The sequence below is a fragment of the Chelmon rostratus genome, chromosome 12 (assembly GCF_017976325.1).
Source record: "Chelmon rostratus isolate fCheRos1 chromosome 12, fCheRos1.pri, whole genome shotgun sequence".
In the NCBI taxonomy this organism is placed as follows: Eukaryota; Metazoa; Chordata; class Actinopteri; order Chaetodontiformes; family Chaetodontidae; genus Chelmon; species Chelmon rostratus.
Window position 1 is genome coordinate 4492840 of NC_055669.1, and position 25983 is coordinate 4518822.

General features: G+C 43.0%; 1 protein-coding gene across 1 annotated transcript in view; it reads left to right on the top strand.

Moving 5' to 3' along the window:
• The window catches only part of astn1 (astrotactin 1), a 352841-nt gene that overhangs the window by 98856 nt on the left and 228002 nt on the right, over positions 1-25983 (top strand). The window contains exons 6-10 of the mRNA XM_041949058.1: positions 3010-3117; positions 4791-4943; positions 9122-9289; positions 19849-19933; positions 23951-24025. Of these exons, the coding sequence (XP_041804992.1) occupies positions 3010-3117; positions 4791-4943; positions 9122-9289; positions 19849-19933; positions 23951-24025 (589 nt within the window). The remainder of the gene's footprint in view (positions 1-3009; positions 3118-4790; positions 4944-9121; positions 9290-19848; positions 19934-23950; positions 24026-25983) is intronic.

The window sequence follows — 25983 nt, forward strand, 5'->3', positions numbered from 1 at the left end:
TGTCATCCACCGTTTTCCATCTCTCCTTTTTAAGTGGATTCACTCTTGCAGCCTCCTGAATGCGGCTCTCCTCGTTTTCTCCTATGTATAAGAAGCAAAATTTCCCATCAGACCAACAGTGGTGCAACCTGTTTTTGACACTTTGTCACCGTGAGGGAAAAAAAAAAACAGTTTTTGTACATTTTGTTTAGGATAAAATGGAACTTTTTCATCCTGAAAGGCAGGTCCATGCCCAAGACGCTCAGTGCACTTTGTAAAATAAATATTCATAGTAGTTTCTCAGCCTTTCTCGGTTTTATTTCGTCATGCATATTCAGTTTATGAGTTTGATTGTCTGACTGTTGATCAGGCAAAACAATACGAAGGCCTTGGAGTTTTCACTCTTCCCTGAAATTTTACACATCAAATGATTATACAATTTAAAAAATAATGAATGGATTCCAATGAAAGTAAGCTGCAGCCCTGATGTCGTATTGGCATTATATAAATGTACAATATATACACAAGTACAAATATGAAGTATATATATGAACATATAATAGAAAGGAATAAAATTCAGATTTTTAGTTGGCAGCTAAAGACATTAACAGTTGGTGACATAAGAGCCATGCATCATATTAGATCATGGTTTAATGCCGTACAGGCGAGTTGAAGCTCAGCTTGATTGAATAAAATGCGAGTGAAATAAGCACCGCTGTAAATATTGAGAGGACTTGATGTATTTTGTGGACCAGACAGCCATAAAAGTTCCATGTTTCAAACATAGCATGAAATATGACATGCAGGAGGATGTTGTGGGAACAGATAGAGACAATAGAGAAAAGAGAGATGCTGATTGGTTGGTACAAGAGGATCAATCTCATGACATTAACACACACGCACATACACACAATGTACCACTCCCATTTAAACTTGATCCAGCACTTTTCTGAGCATGTCATTTAATCACAATTGTTCAGATATTGCTATATTGAGAGATGAGGGATCTGTGTTTCCATGGAAACTTAGTGATTCTCAGTGGATTGTTCGTGATCTGTGACAGCAACATTTCAGTGGTCTACAAACTGAGATTGTTAGTCTAATTCAGATGCTGTCTGATGCGCTAAGTCGCCAGCAGTTGTAGATTCAAAGGTACAATAAAACAGCATTTTGAGCTGTGTTTGGAAAGTCAAAGACAGAAAGGAGCAACAGGAAGCGACATTTAGAAGACGGCGGATTGTTTTTCAGGCAGCTTGGACATCAGCGCTCCACAGCTGAACCTGAAACGGGAGAAGGCGCTCTACAACAGGGGAGCTTTTCACTAAGGAGAACCCTGTTAGGTCTATTTCTAAAGCCTTGTCTTTTTTGATGCAGGGCTGTTTTTGAGCTCGGTGGCTGCAACCTTCCACATGATGCTGCAAAGACAGAGAAGTTCTGAAATAGACTGTTTTAAACAAATGCTTTATGAATGATTATCCAAAGTAAGTGCCCACACACACTAGGAAGTGGAAAAAAGAGGTGGCTCGAAAATCTTGGTGAGTCAGTGGCTACTAAATTAGATCTTTTCTTAAAATAATTTTTTTACCTGTGTGAGCAAATTCACTGACTTCAACGATTGCACTGAAATTAATCAGTTTTAGCCTTCGACCACACGTAAAACAGACATTTTCCCCTAAAAACTATTCCATCAACATGAGCTACAATTTATGAAGTATGTCCGTACATACAGGAACGCAAAAACCATTTGAAACGCTCAAACAAGCATGCCAGGCCTGTAGGTGGCGATAAAGCCTAATGCAATGATGAATGATGAACATTCTGAGCACGCTCAGTGAGCTTAGTTTCCTTTGGGTCAGAGGAGTAGCTTCAAAACAAGCCTGTAGCTAGTTATTTCTTTATTCTATTCTGTCACACGGCTTGGCAGCGTTAACCAAACCTGAACTAACCAGTGGTCCGCCGCTGTTGTTGTTTCAGACTCACGCTCGCTACGCAAAGCAACAATGACCATGCATGGAATCAGATGACATCACTGATAGACACAAACCTGATTTTAAGAAGGCGTTTTAAAAAAAAATGTGTGTGCACAAGAGGCCCAGAAGCATTTTGCAAAATGCCTGTGCACCTGTGGTCAAGGCCTCACACATAGCTATTGAAGCTACAGCACAGCACTGTCTGCAATGAAGAGGAGCTAATGCACACTCAAATTTTTGTGCAGTCATTCAACTTTGAACCATACATTTGTTCTGGAATCTGAAATGGATTTCTGACCTTTCATTTCTGACTCATGAATGCCGCTCTGTGTACACTACCTAACGAACGGCTTATTCTTTCTCATGCGCCTCCCAGTGCAAAGCATGAGGAAGGTTTTAAACTCACATATCCAGCCTGATTTTTTTCGTTACTGTATCACTTCTCTTCCATTATGAGCGCTCACAATGCCCACCGTGAAAGGTTCATACTACAAGCCGAACCTTGCCAGGTTTTAATGAATGGCTCAAGGAGAGGTACGATTCGCTCAAATTGCATTCCCCCAAGGACTCCCTCGGCAAAAATCCATTCTGATGATACAGTCAGCACAGATCAAGCTCAACAAGCTGCATTATGCTCACGTCTGCACCCGCACCTGCTCGGAGCTGTCGTCATAGCTGGTCTGATTTGGGGTCCATTCAAGGATCTGCTGTTTCTAATACACTCCTGTTGGATTAGGAAATGAGATGGCTCCACCCAGAGTTGTCTGTAATGTTACACCAGTATGCTCAACGTTGTTTTCAAGCTTTTCTTTAATGTATGATGCCGTGAACCTTCTGCTCGGCTTCAGTGTCCATTAGCCTGCATTTCAATTATTGACTGAAGCAAACTTTCATGCTCTGATCTGTTTCCACACTGAGTCCAGCAGTGGCTTCATTTTCCGTTCTGGGTTTTCCTGCCCTCTCTGTGAGGCCAACTTCAGGGCAAATTCCCCTACTGGTCCAGAACTGCCCCCCCTCACTGTAGGTGTATTTTTTATTTCTTTATGTGTGAATCCAACAGCGGGTTCAACTTTCTTGAACCCAGACGGGGACTCTGGGACGGAGGCAGACAGCGAGCCTCAGCTGGCCTTTTACACCGACCCAAACCGCAGTCGCCGCCGGAGTCGAGGTATGAGAAATGGTAACGCCAACAGCGCGTGGGGCTCAGGGGGTAAGGAGGACTCATACACCTACAGACAGTTTTTCCCGCCGTCTGATGGTATTACCATCGCCACGACGCATGACAAGTAACCTTTACACCGCATATAGCCGATGGATGGCTCCAGTGTTGTGTGTGACTCCTACAGGACTGTACACAGGATTTGTGCATACAGTATGCTGTGTGTATAGCTACATACATGTGTGCAGAATGTTTCAACAGTGGTTGTGAGCATGCAACACTGATCTCAGTGCATCTGCATACAGTCTTGTGGACTGAAATCAAACAAGACGATGAGATCAAATGTTTCTAAGTGCAGATTGCATCTTACGACATGAAAGATATTATGAAATAATATTACACGCAAATATTATTTCTGAGGAGGATCCCGTGCAAATGCTGTCAGAGTGAAGTGGTGCAGCATGCTTTATCTGTCCGCATGCCATGTCTTTGCAGCTTTGATGTACAGTAATGGTGTGTGGAAGAGAGACATAGGGAAACCTGAAAAAAAAAAGCAGAATAAAGAGACAATGCCCTCAAAATAAAAGCTGCTGTCAGAAGCCGTTACACGCCTTTACACCACCTCCGAGCCAATTATTCCTCCGTCATGTGCACAGGTGTCACAAACACAGCAGAGCCTCCAGAAGTGTAGCCAACACCTTTAATTAGAGCGAGGCTCAAGAATAGAATAAAGCGGCTGCAACACTGCCCTAACTATGTTGTTGAGATCGAGAGGAAAGGATGATTCATGAGGCGTGACGGAGTCCGAGGATCGAGACGACGGATGAGAAGATCGCCACTTGTTATGCAGTAGGCTAATGTACAAACATGTATAAAATCTAAACTTTAAAGAGGGATGTCAGAAAGGTGAAACAATGCACCACATCCAGTTTCTGGCTAGGTTACTTGATTAAATAAACTAACTTTACACGTAATACGATAGGGCAGCTTTCTCTTTTGGCTATTGTGTAAAAGATTGCCTGGGGCGGCTCTTGAATAAGAAAGTTCTGCCAGAGCAATTTAAAAGTGACAATGTAATTTCGAGTTATTCTGCCAGTGAAAAAATAGCCACTTAAAACAAAGCGTGAGTGGCTTTTTTCAAGGTCACTGTGATTGTGTGTGTGTGTGTGTGTGTGTGTGCGTGTATGCATGCCCCTGTGGGTATGAGGTCACGTTTAACACTTTCTGTGTTGCACTCTGGAGTAAAAGAGATAAGGGATGCGTTGTCGCTCTGGCAGAGAGGGAGGGGAGAGGAAAAAGGAAAGGTTGCAAAACAACCTCTGAACCATTTTTATATGTAGGTCCATGTCTCTTTTTTTTTTTGCCCACATCCCAGCGTGGATGTTAATACCCTTCAAAGGTAAACCTTATTTCTGTGCCACTGAGCTATGCCCGAAACCTCCCAAAGGCTTGAGGTTTTTGATCCAAAGGTCCTTTTCATGGGCGCTAAGCCCATTTTTTGGCTTGTTTGTAAAACGACTCCCTGTGTAGGCAGTGTGTGTGTGTGTGTGTGTAAATGTTTGTGTGACCGTGTGCATGTAAGTTTATGGTGTGGAGGAATAAAAAGTGGCCGCCGCTTCACTTATCTCTGCTGTTTGTTGTTCCTACCACTCCCCTCTCCCTCCTTGTGCGTTTACTTCCAGCAGCAGGTTCCCCGCGGAGCCCCATCAATAAGACCACCCTGACTCTGATCAGTGTCATCAGCTGCGTGATCGGCCTGGTTTACTCCTCTCACCTCTCCTGCAGCCTCTCAGTCCGGGTAATCCTACATGTGCCGGAGCACCTCATCGCTGACGGTAAGGCTTTACACCGGCCTCAGATTGTGGATGCAGCTCTTCCGCGCGCGGCTCTGCGGGCGCTCGAGGCCCCGGGGGGCTGAGCTGGCATTTTTCCGCCGCTCTCCGGGGAGTTCAGCTCGCCGTGTCTCTCAAACCAAGTGCCTGCGCTTCGCGTCCGGGCTGCAGATTTGCTTCGCTCTCTCAAAGACAAAGGTAAATGCCAGGTCGACCACCCCCTCCCCGGCTTTCCCATGTGAGACCACGCAGCAAATGTGCCCTCAAAGCATCAGAGCACATTGAGGCCAGGTCGCAGTGACCACCCGCAGCAAGCCCTCCATCGCTCTTCCCCTTGTACATTCTGATATGTTGAACCACCTTGCTAATGAATTTCAATGTAGCACCTGCAGAAAAAAAAGCCGAGCACTGGCTCCTGCTGGCTCATTGGCATTTTTCAGCTGTCACAGGAGTGAGCTGGCAGTCCAGATATATTATAGACTGTGACTGCGCTCACTCATCTATCATCTGGAGGTCTGATTTGATTCGGAGCGCTGCTGCTTTCCGGTGGTATACGCTGGCCTGCCAGGGAGATATTAGAATTCCAGGGAGGCGTCCAGGGAGGGAACTTTGAAAGGAGAGATGAAAGATGGTGAATTCGCCTGTTGAATTACAAAACTGGGATCGATTTAGAACGTTTCCATAAACGTCTCCACAATCTCATCAGGCTTGATTTGATGTCATGGTGAATCAGATGAAAATCTGGATTCTACCACTGGGGAAAGAAGCTATTAATGCCGGCAGCTGCGCATGTGTCTGCCTTCACATGCGGCGAAGAGAAGCGCGGAGACGTAGAGTCACACCTTTCTCCTTGCCTTTCACATCAGGGAAAGTAATCATGTGGAGATGCTTGTCTGTTTACGCAGGATAACAATATCCACTGCTATTCAAGGCACACAACAAAGACAGGACAAACTTTTCCGTCTTGGAGAGAGTCTAAAATCGAATGTGTCTGAGGCTTATCATGTCAGATTGTGTTTTGTGGAAATAGGATATCTGCTACTGTCCAGGTCTTGTCTGAAACTTGTCAAAAGTACATTTAAAACTATCTGTCATGGTGTCCCTGTGGCCCAGTGGTCTAAGGTGCATAACGTGCCCACACCGACAGCAGCTGGGGACTTTTATTGCCTGATCCAAGACTGTCATGCTACCGGCCCGGATGGCCATTTGCTGCAACCTGAAAATTTCAGTCGCTCGGTTGCTCGTACAATCAATCGCCAAGTGGAAGGCGATGTTATCGGCCGACACGGAAGGAAAAAAATGCCTTCAGCTCAGTGCACAGTCGTGAACGAGCCTACAGCCATGCTAATGGCTAATGCTAACGTCAGCATTCTAACAGGCTTACGCTGCCTGTGCTAACAATGCCGATATTTAGCAGGTTTACAGTGTTTGCTATCTTAGCCTGCTAACCTGCTAACGTTAGCTTCAGCTGAGGCTAACGGGAATGTTGTTCACTTTTCATGGACGTAGTCATAAACCAATTACCTGGCCAGCCAAAACTGAAACGTTTCCCTGATCAAAGTTATTGCAATCCATCCTGAGGGGAACAGGAAAGCAAAACCACTGAATAAAACAAAAGACTCTTTTATTTATCTTCTGAGTTTGGGGTGAGTAATAATTTCCTGCTCCACCTTTCGTTATACGTGGTTTGCTTTGACTTTAATGGAAACAACAGTCTCACAGTGAGAGAGACAAAGCTCAGACAGATCCTGGGCCGTGATCTTTCCTCTATGTCTCTGCTGTCACTGAAACTAACGAAGAACAGCAATTTACATTCAAGCCAAAGACATCAGATATGTAACATGTGCCATAAAAACAGAAACTTTGCTGGGTGGAGGCTTTGGAAGTTTTTCTTAGCAATATTCTGACTCTCCACAATTAAGCAAACAAGAAGTGCGCGGCCATTTGCAGTGTGTGCTCTACTTTTAAAGGGATCATCAAAGGGGATGGCACTAACTAGGGCACGCAGAGCTTGCCAAGAACTCATTAAATATGCTTGGGTTAGCAAATGCCCAGCGCGTCCCATGTTTGCAAATGGCCGAGGCTTCGGTCAGTGTGTGTTGCAGCTAATTTACAGAGATCACACAGTGCATGAGACTCAGTATCAGGTATTATAGTGACACCTGCTGTGCCTGGTGTCCAGGGACCTCGCTCCCCCAGGGACACACTATTTTATTGCTTGTTTGTTGTTTTCTTCTGGTTGGTCGAAATTCGAGCTCTTGTATCTTTTTGAAAACTTGCTTTTTCCAGGCAGCAGCAAACTGACAAAAGGAAATATTTCAGCGGTGAACCTCCCTGGTTCCCTTCAGTAAAGTATCTGAGCTGCAAAAGCAAAATCACAGCTGAGTCTTCAGGTGCACTGGATGTAGTGAAACTTTAAAATGAGTAGAAATTTCAGATGAAACCGTCGAACATACGCACTCCTTACCTCTCATTAACTACACCCTCCACGGTTTACTCCAACCAGTCAAATGCCTGATATTTGAAATTTTCATTGAAAACAAACAGTGCTGCTTAACAACATTGTCAAGATTGTATTTCAATTATGGCCATAGTTTTTTCATATTCACCTCCCATGGTGGCTGAAGCACACACTAATAAACGATGTGGAGCTAAATATCAGTTGAAGGGCCCTCAAAGACTGTTTGCACATGCAGAGGATGTGTTGACCTGACACTGGAACGCAACACCAATCCCACCACCGCTTTAAGTGCTACTAATAATACACACGTGAAGATTGGAGTGGAGGAGCCTAATTTGTGCTATTCAGTGAGTTATTGTGAACTGCTAGCTGCCTGTTAGCTGATTGTGCAGTTAATAACTGAACAGACTCCTTATGGGCAAAACTGCAGAGTAGCACACAGACCTTCAACTCTAACCCACGTACCACCCAGTTACAGTCACCAGGACATGCAGCCAATTAAATCTGTGTGTGCCATCACCCTAAATATAATTGAATTAAACGCACACAGTACCTGAAGTCATTGGCTCAGCAAGAAATGCATGAAAAGGAGAGAGCTCCGTAATACAATTTCCCACTGCACCGATGGGAAGGACAGCGAAGACGAGGTTTATCAGCAAACCTGTGGCCAAACAGAAGCACACATAAATACTTTAATGCAAATATTAAACAGACCAAACCACACTGACATGCCATTTGTTTATTTATGACATTGTCTGAATATGCACTGTTTGAATCCTTGCATATATTTATCTAAACACCATGGAAATGGCGTGCCCATCTACTTCACTTTTACCTTCCTCCTCCCGGTGCTTGTGTTTGGCTGCAGGCCAGCAAAGCGGATGCCTCAGCTGGCAGCCCATGGTTACAGATCATAAGAGGCATCAGTGTTAGTCTTGCTTTTAATAGATGCTGTGTCATTAAAATGTTTCTCAGTCTTTGGATAGTTTTTATCTTTTAATTCTGTTGCTGTCAAGGTTTGTTGTCTCGGCTGGATCTCAGCTCCCACTTTAATGATATGAAGTAATAAGCATTCTTTTTCAAATACCACAGTAGAGGTTGGGAAGGTTGTTTGAGGTTTTTAATGCAGTGTTTGTAGGGTCAGGTTCATCTTGAAGCAAAATGAATCCTGGTATGGTATTTCTTTAATCAAGTATTTAGTTTCTGCTTTCATCCAACCATTTTATTTTAAAGGTTTTTTAACACTGAGGGTTGGAGTTGTTCTCACCTCTAAAGTACCTCACTCCCTGTTTCAGCTCAGAGCAATCAGGCATTCTGCTCGCTGGCTTTAATTCAGTGGAAGACAATTTGGTTGTGAGGTCCAAAATGTACTGCGTCTCAGTCCTTTTTTCTAATCATAGTTTTAATAAATGTTAGAACAAAAGGGACATCAAGGGACAGTTTGAAATGGTAAAATCTGCTTTCAGCCCACATGTGTACGTTGCAGTTATTCGGCTTCATGTTTTTAATGTCTGCTTTTTTTGTGCACACTGTTCTTTTTCCTTCTCATTCTCTCCTCATTTCTCACCTGCCCTCCACCTGTCATCTATTCATTCCCTTTTCCCGTCCCTTTGCCTTCTCTCCCACTCGTCCTTATCTTTGACCCTCCATCTCTCTTTTCTTCCCTCTGAATCTTCCCCGTACTCTCTCTTTTCACGCCTCCTCCCGCGGCCCTCCTCAGGATCAAGGTTCATTTTGCTGCAGGGGAGCCAGTTGGACGCCTCAGACTGGCTGAACCCGGCCCAGATCTTGTTGTACTACCAGCAGAACGCCAGCGGGCCCTGGGTCAGCGAGCTGTGTGGACGACGCCTCCTCGACCCCTGTGAGCACCAGTGTGACCCAGAGACAGGTGAGCCGAGATCGCAGCATAACATCCGTACTGTGCTGGGACTGTCACCGCGGCAACCGGATTAATTATTAGTTGATACGAACGAGGTCGCACCTCTCTGGCTTGACAGGTTTCGTCATCACTTCCATGGAGAAAGTTGGGCAAAAGGCAAAGGAGCAAGATTGAAAAGTGAAAGAAACACTGTAAAAGAGAATAATGTCATAACCATGTCGAGGCAGGTTGCAGGTGGATATTTTTACAGTGAGAGTTTTTTTAGTCGTGACTCCATCATAAGTCAGCCAATACATAGTGAGTTGGTCGTGGTAGAGATTGTGGAATACAACAATGGATGTCCCACCTTGCCCCCTTGATAAACAGCCCGTGGACCCTTTAAGGAGTTGTAAGAATTACATGCTGGAGCTAGGACTGTCCGACATATTACCAGAACCAAAAAGAACATGTCTGCAAAATGTGGGTGTCTCACGCCATGTCGTTGCTGTCACATTCATTTGTGTTTAACAGCTAGATGGTCAGAAGCACACCAGCCATGATACTCCTGTCCACTGTTTTCATAGAGGCTGGGTATGCTGTTTAACTTGAAAGGCAGGATTAACTCATTAAAATTGATGAGGCTGTTACTGTTGGCTGTTGATATAAAATAATGAATTTGTGGAGAGCAGAAACAGATGAAGTGTGTTAGAAGTCTGTCTGTTTGAAAGTTATTGGCAAAAAAAAGTGAATTTGGCCATTGTAGCATGATCATTGTCTCTTTTCTCTGTTGCAGCAGCTCAGGGTTTGTGATCTGTTCAGATCATCAAATGTTATCGCTGTAATTGGAAAGATTCGATAGTCCAACATTTTTTATCCATCAAGGCCACACAGCGGAGCATTTTATAGAAAACAGTGAAGATTGGGAAGCTCTTACTTGACTGAAGAAAGGAGGTGCTCGTGCTAAGCTGCCTCGTTGATAACATTATGGAGGGCAGTTTTATGGTCTATTCACTCATTGTTCGTGGCTTGCCAACTTGCTGTGTTAGGAGCCCCTTCTGTGGAGCCCCAGTCCTGCAGAGGGCCTCCAGAACTTGCAGTCTTTGTCCTCACCAGTGGATCTTGTTCTAGTTTCCAAAACACAGTCATTCAGTCGCTGTACAACGGAGCCTCTTTAATTGTTTACAGGTGTGACTGCGATTATGGTCCATTGTGCTGCAGAGCCTGGAAGGGAAAATAGATAGCCGAGAGCACTCGACCTGGTTTTCTCCAGGAGAGCTGTCTGCAGGGCTCATCAATTAGTTTGCATGTCTCCGCTGTCAGCGTCAAAGTCTGTATATAGCATCAAGTTTTAACTGATTTTGTGAGCAAAATTTGAAAATTAAAGGTACTTAATAGATAAATTAATTACAGCAGATCAGGTGTAATGGAAATGAAAAGTAGCATGTGCAAGAAAAACCTTTTATCGCTAAGATTTTGCAAACCTTAAAGAGTGAATGCCAGCTTGTCAGAATGTGATGTGCTTGTCAGAGCTCCTTCATCCATTTGCCTGGTTTAATTTTTTTGCCTGAACAGACACAACATTAAATCCCAGTTGTTTACTCAGTCAGAAGACCAGCACATTTCACAGCAAAAAAACAACCAGAAAAAGACTGAGGTCCCAGTGACACGCAAACAGGAACAGGCAGAATTAAACGAAATACATCAATGATAGACAGCCAATCACATAAGAAAATTAAATAGCTTGCCTAATAGATCTACAGCGGCAACAACTGTGTTGTGACTGTGTGGTAAGGGGATGGTTCACAAGGCTGAAAAACATGATGAATGTATAATAAATCTGGCTTCAGGAAACATCCCTCAAGGTTGTCAACAATATAACTGAGGCAGTGGATCTTTTTACTGATCTCTGAAAGGCCTTCGATTAAGTTGGCCATCTTATCCTGCAGCATTGGCTTGTCTGAGCAGGCTGTTGGCTGGTTTGAAAATTCCTGTCTGAAAGGACACGAGGTGTCAGATTTGATAGCATTTCCTCCAGGGGGCTACGTGTTGTATCAGGGATCCCTCAGGGTTCGACTTGGGGTCCACTTTTGTTTCCTATCAAAGCTCTAATAGCCTGGAAAAATGTTCCTGATGCAATGTGTCGTGTTTACACAGATGATGCTACAATGAATGGCTGTGGCTGCTTCCCTTTCTCAGTCACTTCGGTATCTGCAGTTGGCCTTTTGTGTTGTGGAGTCAAGGTTGTTGATGGCAAACATGTGTGAATGCTACAAAAACTTAAGTGATGTTGTTTTCTAATAGCTTCTCTTCCTATCATTATAGCTTTGTAGGGCAGTCAGATTGGATTAGTTTCACAGCCCTGTCTACGTATGTTAATTGATGATTGAACTGAAAACTTGACGAAAACTGGAGCTCATGCTTGGTTTTTAATTTAGATTGAAATCCTGCTTTTCCTGTGTGGTTAAGGCGATGACCCTGCCCTTGCCTGGCTATGGTGATCTGTTGTACATGCACGCCTCTGCACATGCTTGCATCAGCTGGATACGGTGCACCGCAGCGCTCTGAGGTTTGTCACAGGCTGCAGAGTTCACACTCACCATTGCACCCTATTTGCCAGAGCTCAGTGGCCTTCATTGGCCTTGCAGAGGCTCCCTCACTGGCACATATTTATTTAGAAATCCATCCTAGGACTGGTTATTTTTTATCATTCTGGGTATATCTCAATTAAATCTAGTAACCATTGTTCAGTTGTTATTGTTGCTTAAATGATACCTTCTTACTGTCCGTCTCTGTTGTGTCCATGTGTGATTCTGTGAGTTGATGCTGTATAATTTGTTTTGTGGGTTTTTACTGTTTGCATGTATGCTGCTGTCTTGGCCAGGGCTCCCTTGAAAAAGAGATTTTGTCATCTCAGTGGAACCCACCTGGTTGAATAAAGGTTTAATTTAAAATAAAACAGTTTGAGACACTCTACTTCTTGATTTAGTTTAGTTTGATTAATCAAATAATGTGACATGATAAATTAATGCAAAGTTATATAAATGCACTTAGTTTTTCCAGCTGAAAAACTGTTTATGTTAAGGCTGTGTCAAGTTTTAGCAAATACAATAAGAAACATCTGCTGTGGATAGATTTATGCTTTTCTATCTTTTTCTCTTATTTTTTCTGACATGACATCATCTGATCGATCATGTCTCAGCCTGCCGCATACATTAGTTACGCTTCCTGTTTCTTATACTGTAAAGCTAATATGACTCGGATCAAACATTGGATTCAATATTTTTGTTAAATTCGAGTTAGCAGACTGAGCTGTGGTCAGTTTCCCGTGTTCTTCCTGCATCTTGTCTGTTTGCTGTCACTCGCCGACAGAGCTGAGCTGTGGAGACCACCTCGACTGTAAAAGCAAAGTTGTACTTGTAGCTTAAAGAGGGTCAAAGCAGGACAAACATTGTTGGTCCAACGGGTAACAAACTTGTTTGTAACCAGTTTAACCAACAGCTACCAAACAAAGCCCGAGCTGTAATGAACCGTAGTGTTACTTTAAATGAAGTGTGGGGAGTTTCAGACACTTCTCTTTTTCCAGAATCCATCTCACCTGCTTCTTCTTCTTGTTTGTTGCGCTGCATGTAGTTTGTCTTGTTCAGCACTAGCTAGTCTGGTAAAGCCCCACCCCACTATGGATCCATGAATGACAGTCTGGAGGAAGGATAGATGTACTGTAAGCTTGATGAAATGACTGATAAATTATCCTTGAGGCATATTGAGGAAAAGCAGCGTGTCAGTAACTTTTGATTGATGCTACATTCTATGATTTTTTTTTCTTTGTGACCTAGAAACGGAAAAATAAAGTTGCCAACAGTCTTCACTTGCGAAGCTGGGATTGTGAAAGCGAGGGCTTGGCTCTGACTGGCAACTGCAGGCTGAGAGATGTGATACAGATGCGTACTGGAGGGTCAACTCAGTTCCCTTCAGTACATGGCCAATCAGTTTGACTTGTTGTCATAGTTACAGTATAGTTGTTCAAGTTGTTATCACAGAACATTTGTCTGACATATGAAATTGAAACCAACAGGCATGAAACACCAAAATCAAAAAGACATGTGGAAGACATATTGATGAAGTACTGTGCAGAAAATACACACAGTTGAAAAGAGGGCCATGCGCAGCTACTGTACATAATGTTTTATTCAGACCAGAGACCACATTCAAATTCCACATGATCAGAACAGTGTGCTGATAAAACAGAATTGTAGAACATTTTGTTGTTTAACAAGCTCTTTATGACTCTCTCTGCCAGTGGATACATTCTGAATTCCTCCATGCCTCCAAATTCACTGTGAAGAACGCGGCAGCCTGTAAAACAGAATATAAGACATCGAGTGGTTTTAACAAGTTCGAAGCAATTTAGCCTGAAAAAAGTCCTTATTTCTGCAAGTAAATCTCACTTTATTTTGAAGGCGAGCCACCACTGTGTAATTAAAATGACTTGTTTTCTAATTATTTAAGTGGCTTTAGTTTTCATTTCTAATCATTCAGGTGATATTAATGTGCTAATTTAAAGGATTTTATTTTTGATGTGGAAAAGGTTTTCAAAATAAGACGCAAATTTGACGTTCTCTGTCCCCGCGAACGTGTTGACAGTAGACTTTACCAGCAAAAAAAGGCTTCTCACGTACAGAAATAGACCTGGCTTGAAGAAAAAAATACAGCTGTAAGATCATAACAAAGGCTAAGAAACAGCTTACAGTTTAAATTATAATTGCTAATACTCCACATATGTGCATGCATAAGTGAAGTTGCTCACAGAGTGTAAAAACATTTTAACAATATTCCTAAATGAATCAAATAGTGAAACGTTGAATCTCAGTCCTCACAAAGGAAAAAAAAAAGTCTAAACTGAGCCTGTTTACATTTTCACAAATATGAATCACACAACAATCACTGCATTACTTTATTATTGAAAAAAAAGTGACATCTTGATGATTATGAGACGAGATCTGAAGTTACAGGGAGCAGCTATTCTCAGTGGGCATCAAAGATCTTTTCACCACTTTCAACAGTTATGGGTAACGCTTATTGCAGCGGCGTGTTTGTGATGCCAGTGTGTTTTGATTGGAGTTAGCACTGTGTCAGTGGGCCGTGTTAACTGGTTGACAGGTCAGTGGGGGGAGGGGTGCATGAATATTACTGCAAACATTCTGATGCTATTCATATCTGTTGAGAGCACATTACCTGTTCATGTCAGAATAATGGATTCATATTTGTTTACATATCCCCCATGGAGGCAACAAAACTAATGGGCAGAATGACTCATTTCAGTTTTACCTGCATTCTTGGAAAGTCTGTGCCGGTGCCCAACTCAAATTATGAGTGCAGGAAGAAATCTCACATTTAAAGAGAAGGAAGTGTCTTCCTTGTTTTGCATCCATTATTCAGCAGCATGACTCTCCCCTGGGCAATACAGAGTGAGTTCTGAGACCTTTAAATGAATCAAAAAGCGGAGCCAGTGTGTCTCATGCCTGCTTTTCTTGGAGAAAATTCTGAGAGTCACCCACACAGCCTAAGCCTCACTGTGCCCACTCTGTAAAATGATATATGGACCAGCAGGACTGGCAGCAAGGATTCAGTAATTATATCGTATTTTTCATATGATGCATGCGGAATGAAACTGTTGCATATCTGTGTGTGTGTGTGTGTGTGTTTGGCAGTGTGACAGTGTGTGCACATGAGAGTGAGTGGAAGTGTGTGTGGGCTGCAGGGAGATTGCAGAGGTGCTATAGATAGCTTAAATCCAATCCTCATTTCTGCTGGAGGAGATACTGATGAAAACTGAAATGGGCTGCGACAATATCTGCGCTGCTCCTGCAAGACATTAAAAAAGACGATGCATGTTTTAATGCCCTTCCCTTCCTGCAGAGCCCTAAACCCGGGCCCGCTCTGGGTGCTGATGTTTACGGGCCCTTCTCACCGCCTCCTTGGCTAGAATATGTGCGAGATACAAAGAGACGTGTCGTGCCTCCGGAGACACATTACCACATCATCACACACTGGCTTGATTAATGTGACTGCGTAATGGATCAACGAGTGGATATCTGCCTGATGAACTGAATAATGCTGCGCACAAGTGGCACAACAGTGCGCCAAGTAAAATGCTCTTCAGTGCAGCCATTGCTGCCCACACAACAGATCAAGGCTTGCAGGCTATTTAAGGGAAGTCTGGACAGTTTGTTCTGCCTGGTCGCCCTAAATACAGTTCAGATCTATGTGTTTTTAAGGGTGACAAATAGCTGAGTGGGATGTGGTGAAAATAAAGTGTGAAGCACAGAAACTGGCTCACCGCCTGTGTATTGAGTAATTACTGAATGCGACACCTTGTAAGTCTGAAGCAAGTTTGAGCTTTGTGCTGTGACCTTACCATGCGATGAAAAGGCAATTAAAGCAACACAAAGTGTTTAGCATTGTCCAGCTGCAGTGCAGCGAATCTAAGCAAAATGCTCCAGCTCTTATCGTCTCACTCCTGCTCTGCATTACAGTTTGACACAGCGTAACATGTAAAATTGCCCTGCTCACATCAAACATTTGAGCTCTCGCTGCCTGCTGAACAAAGCAGCGAAGTAGCAGTTCTGTTCACGGCTACAGTATCTGCATGTCAGGAGTGCTGCCAAAGGGAAGCGTTGGAAAAGCAGCCAGGCGACAGTAAAAAGCACACGAGGAGGCAGTTTTGACGTCCCATGGCGCGTCGTTCAGGTGGTGCATTTCTGCATAAGGTGGGAAGGTCAGAGCATGTGTTTGAATAATGTAGCTAACTAACTGTACGACATCATGAGCCCTTTAAACTCGACCACATTACTAAGAAGTTTTGGAGTGTTAAATTAAATATTTACAGTATTGTTTTATTTTTGAGAGTTTAAAAATCCAATAATGATATATCAGCCAATATTCTTCTTCTCTTTTTTTTTAATACAGTTCCCTTAGGTACTTGACAGTGCTCTCTGGTGGACAAGCTGTGTAAAGGCACTTCCTAAATTATCTCGACCTTTGGCACATATCACATGACTTGTGCTGACACAGATGTATTTGTTCTATTTTTATTTTGTGTGTATTGGCTGGCTTCCAATTTCTGTGTATGTTGTTTCTCAGGTAGTATATCAGCAGTCTGCTGTCATACTGCTACAAAGCTGGGAGCTGCCAAAGGGAAGCCATGGTTTCATAAAACTTAGGTCTTATTTTCATAGTTTTGGCCTTCCTTCCCATCGGCAGTAAGAACATTACACTCACCAGGATAATTCCTGAGATCTGAAAATGCAAGAAACATGACATTAAGACAATCAGGTCTTGGGGTTAGGGTCAATTCAAGAGATAGCCTTCCTTCCTTTCTTAGGCTTCTTCTTACTGATCACCTACCATTTCGCCAATATGACAGAGCGCTTGTTTGCAGTTTTAACTTCAAATAAAGCACGCTGTCGGTCTTTTTGGGTCTGGTGACCGGCATGCAAATCAGGACCAGTCTCACAGGCTAATACTCCCACTGTCTCTATTCTGAAATGAGACAAGTCACCTGCCAAGATGAAGTCTAGTGAGCAATGGGTAAGAAACGTAGACAATAATAATCTAAATTAAACTTATTTCAAGCCTGAAAGTATGCCCAAAAGCCAATGGGCCAGGTCATTTAGATATAAGTGGTTTGATCATCTGGTGAAAGTGTTGGTGTGATTAAAATGTGGCCATCTGAATTTTAGTGTTTCTTGCTCGCTGGATTTTGTTGCTTTGTTGTTAGGCCTCATACTTTGGTAGGTGCAGTATCATCACAGTTCGACATGATGTCCAAACTATGAAAATAAAAAAACGAAGTTGTAATAAACCAGACTGCTCCTTGAATATGGATCCAGTGAGCACCTGCACTGTTCCTCCGCATCTCAGAACAGCTAAGTTGAACTGTGCTACTTGGGCCCAGACCTGAAACAATCTTTCCTACCTGGACGTCAGCCTTGCACCTTGTGACTGTGACAAATCAGCCACTTCAAGATGACGAAATGAATTAATGTTAGAAAAAGCAGTTTCCTCATCCCCCTCCACTTTCTTCTGGCCAAGCACCTCAAAGAGCCAAGCCTTCAAAGCCTTTCTTTGCATTGTTTAGTCAAAAAAGATAAATGGATGTTGAATGTTTGTAGAGCTGCTACAGTTAGATGCTCAGTCTTTGAGCAGGAACAGTTATCGGAAAAGAGACTACTCACTGTCTCTTTCGCTCTTTGTCTTGAGTAGGATTCAATGTTTTAAACTAAAATCTCATTCAGCCAGCCTTTAGATCTCGAGCTAAACTGGACCCAGACTAAGAACTGATATGGACTCAACCAAAGAGCTTGCAACGTTCTCTTAAATCTGTGTGTGCTAAAAAATATAGACAGCCTCAAAAACACAAACTGCCTGGTCATTTCCTTTTCATTCAGGTAACATGCAGGAACATCAGTGAATATGATTTCCTTCAGCCTGACAGGTACTGACAGTTGACCTTTTCCATTAACAGTGGTGTATAAAAGCCCAGGGCCTGTGCCCTTCACTAGCCTCCTATTGAGCATGAGCAGAGCATGTCGTACATGTTACCCCTGAGTAACCCTCTAAACCAAAGGTGAGACCCCATCAATCACACTGAGCAAAGTCAAGGCCAACGTTTCTCCTGGGAGCTGACGGCAGAACAAAAAGCTGATGCTTCGCTGTTCTTTGCTAAGAGGCTTCACTTATCAGGAGGATGCCAATACAGAGCATTCGCTGAATCCACGTCCCTCCGCAACTCAAGCGTTCTGCTTCCATTGGTGAGGTGTGGGGCAGTTTAGATTGGGTTTTTAATATTCATCAAACTGACACCTGTGCATCAGTCTTAGAAATATCCAGCGACCCTATCTGCATATGATGCAAATGATCCCACTTCAGGCTTTGAACCTGGGCTTTGCTAACAGTTTTAGATGATCACAGTGCTTCCATTTGCAGGCAGCACAGTTGAGCAGCGTTGCATGTGATCGTATTAGCAATTGCCCCAAAATGTTGCTTTAGGCCTGAGTGCTAAGTGGATTTTGTGAATTCACAGTCCCAGACGAGTTTTGCCTTAGTAAATAATGACAGCGCCAAGTGTCTATTCATTAGACTAATCACTGATCTAATCACTTCCCATTTAGGTAGTGGATGTTATTCAGTGAACGGGACCAGTCAGATAACTGTGAAAAACACGAATATAAACTGAGTCTATTAAATCGAGACATTTGGAGTAATGGTTGAAAGTTAACTTCAGTATTTACTGTGAGGAATCTGTCTGGTTTCTTTTTCATTGTGCAGTGAAGCTCCAGGATCTCAAAAGTTAGCAGAAAGAAGTGTTTTTGTGTTTTCACTGCGTTTCAGAAAGAGTCAAATTAAGCTTATTAGATGGATGATGCATTAAATCGTGACCACGTGGTTTCAGGTGGAATTTTTGTGTGTGGTGAAACAACACGGAACCAGTGTGATTTTTGTGATTTACTGTTAAAGGTGTAACATTACTTTACAACAGCTAGTTGGCAAATATTTTAGTTTTTAATTTACTGTTTTTTTTGTTTTGCTTTTTCAGCTCGCAAACTACTGTAGCTGGCGGGCTAACCAGTAACGTGCTAGCAATCCCTGAACATGATTAATTATCAGCTAGCCAACTGAGATTTAGCAAGTGAGCTAGCTCAGTTGCTAATCTTGCTAGCAAATCAGCTAGCTGTCATAAATGCTGGTTCAACTGCAGTCACAAACGCCAAATGCCAGGATCGGGCTACACAATATTTTTATCTTTGATGATGGTCACCGTGTCAGATCTAATGATCACAGAGCCATAGCGTCTTGCTGTGTCTTGGTCCGGTGACTGGCAAGACTACACGTATGACCCTGACCAATCACAGCGCGTCTTATTCCAAGATCACGCATGAGTTCAGATGTCATCATGGGGTGACTCTGGAGAGAGCACCTGATTGGTCAGGGTTCAGGAACATGTTGTTGGAGGTGTCACACTTCAAGTGTCAAGACAAAAAATTCTGACATGCTAGATTTTTTCGTCAGGTTGTCTTGGGATCTGGGACACCCCGCGACAGGTCATTTAGCATGGCACATTACATGAATACCAATGCCTGATTGTCGTTCAGGACACGTTGTTGGACACAACGAAATCGTCTCAAAATCGGGCAGGATTTGTGTAATCTGATCCAGGCATAAGATTTTTCATTTGTTTGTTGTTATCCAAGTGTATTGAAGCATAAGAACCTCATGTTGTGAACTGAACCACATTGTTACTCAAAGAAGTTATGTATTGTGCTTGTGTCAGGTATAGGGGTGGAAGCACTTCATAAGGAAAACTTTATACGCTTTTGTTGACAAATTTGGACAAAAATACGACTGAAATAGCTGAAAAAACTGTGAGTGCATCATAAAAATAATAAATGATTAAGTGTGTTAAGATGCTAATCTTTGGGATAGCTCTCATGTAGGAAAATAAAAGGAGAGGAGCAAAGGGCAGTCTCTGGGGAATTAAAAAAGGCTTGACTAATGGACACGTGACTGAATAACTGCCTCTCTGTTTGCAGGAGAATGCCTTTGCCTCGACGGCTACATGAAGGACCCGGTGCACAAGCACCTCTGCATCCGCAGTGAGTGGGGGCCCAATCAGGGGTGAGTTATGATAATCGCCTCATGATGCTTCGTGATTGCTCATTATCAGGCAGAAGAGATGATGGAAAAATCATTTACAACAAGGCAATCCTCCCACACATCAAACAAGACCATTTATTTGCTGGAAGAGATAAATCATAAAGAGCTGTGATGTCGCCAACGCCAAGGAATCAGACAAAACTACAGGAGAACCAAAACTGCACAAATTTATACAAAACTGATTTCAGTCAGGAGAGACAAGCGAATAAAGTAAATAGATTGTTTATTATAACAGATGATATGTGATAATTAAGATACATCAGAAGGTCTTAGACTCTACAGGGAGATTTCCTAATCGAGGGGCATCTGCCTCAGCGGCAGCCAGATAACTCCCCCCATGGAGTTCAGACACTGGCGATGGCTGATGACTCCGCTGAGACCGACAGATAGATGAAATGATGAAATAATGAAGCTGATGAATCTGCGAGCGCTGGGCGGCGGCGTGGAGGCGGAGGGGTGCGCGTAACAGCGGCATGAACGCACTCAGGTGGAGAGACAGGATCGTATTTAAAAAGGAGGCAGCGTGATGGTAACACAATGAAGGTGTGTCGCTGGATAGATGTGACCAGCTGATACCTCAGTGACAGCCCCAGACAACGACAGAGAGGAAATGAGCATGCGTGTTGACTGAATGCAGGGTGGTTTGCACTGAAAGGAACAGCTGACTCAGCTTTCACCAGAGCCTCATTAGTTTACACGTTAAAAAAATAGAGCTGTCTGCTGTGGATAGGGCTCAGACAGTCATATGCCTGATTAAAAAAAAAAAAAAAAAGTCAGATAGGACTTCCAACTTCTGTTGGAATCATCCACATGTCGCCTGCACCTATCTGTTTCCAGGAAGGGGGGCTAAGTCCCCCGTCTCCCGCCCCCCCTTCACGGGTTACCAGTCAAACACAGAATTCATTTTGGGTCCTTTTATTTGTTTTTAAAGCACCGTCTGGCACCGGTGTGCATCTCTGATCTCCACCAGCCCCTCAGATCCTCTGCTCAGATACTCCTCATCATGTCGCGTTGCCGGTCAAAGGAGGCTGAGCTTTTTCCATTGCTGCCCCCAAGGTGTTGAAGAGTTTACCCTCGCTGTCACGTTTTACACATCTATCAGCGATTTTCAATCCCAGATGAAGACCATCCTTTTTCGCTTGTGTTTGTGTCCCCTTCATAATGAATATAACTAGAAAATTGCTTTAATTCTCTCTCTTACAGTTATTCATCTATTTATTGTTGTTTTGATTATTTAATTGCATATTAAATCTCTCTGTGTGAAGCACTTGGGTCAACGCTTGTTTTTTAAATGTGCTCTGGAAATACATTTGACTTCATTTGAATAGACTTAATGGTGTAAAGCCTTGAAAGTAATTACCAAACCTACTTACCAAATCTTCTGCCTGGCTGACCGTACTGCATTAGTGTGCTTTGTTTATCTGTTTGTGAATAATTAAAGGGGTAATCCAGAGATTTAATATTGCACTTTCATAGAGTTTGGGGACTCGCAAGAGACGGCTTTAAAAACAGAGAGAGAGAGAGAGAGAGAGAGTGGTGAAAATTGAAGCAGCAGAGGCTGACATATTCTGACTTAATTAATACTGTATGAGTCACCCTCCAAAAGTCACGAAGCCTACAATTCCCATAATGCAACCAAAAGCGTCCCTAAATAAGTTTAATTTCTTTCTAATCCACATTTCCGCTCTGTGATGAAGGCTTTTTGTTATGAATTTGTAGTCCCCACTGCCAACACAAGATAACCCTGCTGACATCACTGTGACATCATCAGGGTTCGTTTCTTGCTGATTGGAGAAAGCTCCTTTCGAGCTTCTTTTCATAGGCTGAGAGCTGCTGTACTCCCCATCAAGAGTGATCTCGAGTGCCTCTAAACCAGAAAATCCGGTCAGTCCTCGGCCTAAAAACAGTTACATTTTAGCACTGTCAATAAATCACTTTTAGGCCAATGGTGAGTCAGTGAAGTTGTGGGCTGCTTTATCGCACTTTTTGGTCCGCTCATCTCTTTGGGTGCAAGGTCACTTCTTCTATATCACAATAATGATTCTAAGTGATGACTTGATATCTTTTGGCGATGAAAAATGCTGTTTCAGACCCCATCCCAGGAAGTCATATAAACGCTTAATTGGGTTCACATCTGCCTGTTAAAAAGTCCTTGACACTTGGCAAACACCGCTGCCGCAGTGCCAACCACCGGGTGACCACTGAGGGCGTATGTGTCGGGCTGCTGCTGTTTCAGAAAGTACTGCTCACGTCAAAGAACACAGGACAGTTCTCTTTGTCAGCCCGTGTGCCATAATGCATCAGTGGATTTGGTGCAGTGTCATCTGGTCATCTCTCAATCGTATCCCTCTAATTTTTGCCAGATTCAAAGCATGCAAAATACAGAACGATGAAAAGAGCAGCATGAAGGCAATCAGAAAAACTAGAAACTAATAAAGATAGTAAAAAAATGTTGGTTATAAGCTTGTTCAAGTAGATTGTTTTTAGCTTCTGAAATAACTTGCTGTACCAATATGCTCCACATTCTTATGCTGTAAAAACACTGTTATTTTCCACACATCATCTTTCGAAAAATATCTTTTTAAAATATGAGGATTTATGTTTTATTAAAATCAAATATATCTGATCATTTGGCATTTGTTTTTGTTTTTGTTTGTTTTTTTGCTGTTAATATCTGGAATAACTGCTAACTTGTATGGAGCCTGGAGTGTGCTCCTGGAACAATAATAGACATATTCAGTACTCCTTTAATACTCCTTTCCATTTAATACTCCTGCCAACACAAAACAGCTGACCAATCAGAGATCACTGTTGGTGAATATATATATATATATACACACACACACACACACACACACACACACACACACACATATATATATACATATATATATATATACATATATATATATATATATATATGTATATGTATATATATATGAAGTTGCAAGTAACCCAGCAATTAGATCTATTTAAACACACCTTGCATGATACAAAGCATGCATTGCCCGTTACCACCTTAAAGCCGTTCATCATGCAGTGAAGATACACGTAAACTATGACAGGAGACCCACATTCTTGTCAGTAACACCAGCAGTCTGCAGCTCGCAGCAGGCACAGCTTCATGCCATTCCTCGTTGTTTTGACTGTACTCCATGTTAGCCTCAGTGCATGGTCAAAATGTCGATTTCTTTTTTTGGGTCTAAATTTTCTGAGACATCTGAATTTCCCCTCAGCCCAGCCAACTGTGCACCTCTGTATCTCATTTCCCTGGTGGTCTCCTTGTGTCCCTGTCACTCTGTGACAGAGTGGGCACCCTGGGGTGACTTAAATGTTTAATGGCCGCAGCCCGTGGCGTGGAAGCCGCTCCCATCTTCGTCGATGTTCTTTTTGCTTACAGTAGTGTAGGAGTTTGCTCAGAATGACATCGGGCCCCTGTCACTTCTCCTCCTTACACTCTCACTTTGCAGACTGTTTAGTCCCCGAGCTGCCACTCCCCATTAATCTCCATCATTCTCCCTCTCTCACTCCTGCCTCTTGGCATCTGTCTCCTCCCCTCTGTCTCGCTCTCGCTCTTTGTCTCTCTTTTTCCACCGTCTGCTCTCTCCGTCACCCTCTGTCTCTCCCCCCTCTGTCTCTTTCTCCCTCGTCCTGTCATCCTCTCTTATCCCCTCCCCTGGTAAATAGATATTACCCAAAGTCACATTGCATATCAGCTGCCGGAGAACACATTTTTCAATCAGCGTGTTTACACACGGCACACATTGTAATGCTGCTTGTGATTTGAGGGGCTCTGGAAGGCGGGAACGACTTGAAGTCAGACACTGAAACATGGCTTGTGATTTTAGGGGGTTTAGATTAGGCGGGCGGGTTCACTGAAAAATTTAACGCTTCTCTCGCTTTGATTTTAACACACAGGTTTATTCTCTCTCGTCTTTTTTTGTCTCACCCTCTGATCTATTCTCTTTTTCATGCCAGTCCCTGGCCTTACACCATCTTCCAGCGCGGTTTTGATCTTGTGATGGGAGAACAGCCCTCTGATCGCATTTTCAGGTAAGGGGAACTTCACAAAACTTTGCTTTATCCGACTACGTTTTCCATGCTGCTGCACAATGCATGCTGCACAAAAGATTGTAGAGTCAGATAACTTGTTATAATTCTGGTACACCATCTTTGATTTTCTCCCTCCCTCCTGATTAAGACAGGGTCGCGATCCCTGGCTGCAGAACGCCTTCTGTGGCTGTGGCAGTTTTAAAGATGTTATATAATGGAGTGAGAGCTTTTTTCAGATTGGAGAAGCAGAGCCACCTCTCTCAGGTCAGACAATCAATGTGTTCGGATGTTGAGAATCAAATTTTAATCTCAGCAACATGTTTGTGAAATTAATTGGAAAAGGAAAATTCAGCTGGCCATAATGATAATGAATAATTAGGCAATGATAACTTTCGTGAATGTGCGGTCACATGAACAGTCTCATTGCCCTCCACAGTATGATGCCAGTACAGTATTTCATGACAGTAGATATGCCTTGAATAGACCATATACTGTGCAGTTCACAGCAAGCCCCTTAGGAAGGAACGTAGAGCAGAGCACTTGTCTGTTACAGAGGCACCTAACAATGTTTATAGCGGCTTTTCTCCCCAATATGATTCATTGGTTGACTTGAGGAGGAGCAGATCTAACAGAGGATGCGCTACTGCCTTTGTTACAGGTCTCCGACTCCTTCAATGACAGTACAGCAGGAAAGACAACAAAAGACTGCTTGTGCTACCGCTTACAATAAAAAACGAAACCCATAGAGTTTGTTTGTACCATCCTGTGGCTGTCAGCATTGCCTTTATGCAGGAAACAGACAGAGTAAGCTGGCATCGCGGTAATATCTCCTGGAAGTGCTTTGATACGTCTCCTGCCCCGCTAGCATGTTTTGTGCGAGACACCTTTCTCTTCTCACTCTGTCCAGGCCTGCACTTTAAAATCTCTTTGTCCTCAGACTGATCTCCCCCGGCCATCCATCCTACTTTAAATGTTTCAGCCTCTAGCTTTGAACTTTGCCAAACAACCTTGTCAGCTCCAGATGTGGCAGAAAGACCTTGAAGACCAGCGAGCGCTTGGAGAGCCACGCAGCCATCATCTTGTTTGCCTAAGCAGATATTACCATTAAACATGGCGGTAAATGAGGCAGTGAGATTCACAGTGGCATAGAGGATAAGATGAAACAAAGCAAACTCAAGGATGCATGCAAAATTCTCCCCTGTCGGAGGAGATAAATGCTGAGAGTCAGCATTCAAACATACAGCGTTTGCCTTTCGCGCAGTACGAGCCGCCAGGGGTTCCTCTGTGGACTGCAAACATGTTTTCCACTCAGCAACCGTTTTCTCACGGGAACTCTTAGTGTTTTCCACCTCCAGTTTCTCTTAGGGTGAACCAAATAAGTCATATAGTAGCACACCGGTCCCCAGTTGTCCATTATAAAGCAGTGCTCGTTAAGTGGCTGCTAATTTGTCCTGTGGTTGCCCATATACGTCATACTGCATCACAGGGAATTTCAGCACCCCTGCTGTACACAGTCCCGAAAGAGGAGATGAAAACACGAATGAGAGAGGCGCCAACAGCTTCCTAAAAAAAATCACATGGAAATATTAGCATTTTAATAGACTTAACAGCTTATAATAACTCGCTAGGACGCAATGCTTTACAGTAAATGAAAGCACTTTGATTCACAGAAAACTTGACTTAGAAACAAAGGGAGTAATTGGGTGGATGTAATTAAATGTTCCATTTCTACAGTGGTTTAATCACTCTGTTCTTAAACTTACTGGTAATGCATGCAGCCCCCGCAATCTACTGCCCTTTCCTTATGCTAAGTTAGCATTTTACAAAATGCAAATTGAACAATTGTGAATGAGGAAATGTGTGTAGTCTGCATAAAAGTGGTTGTTAACCATTTAATCAACAAGTCCCCCCCTTTTGTGCTACAAGTACTCATGCATAATTCATCAGCACTAATAATG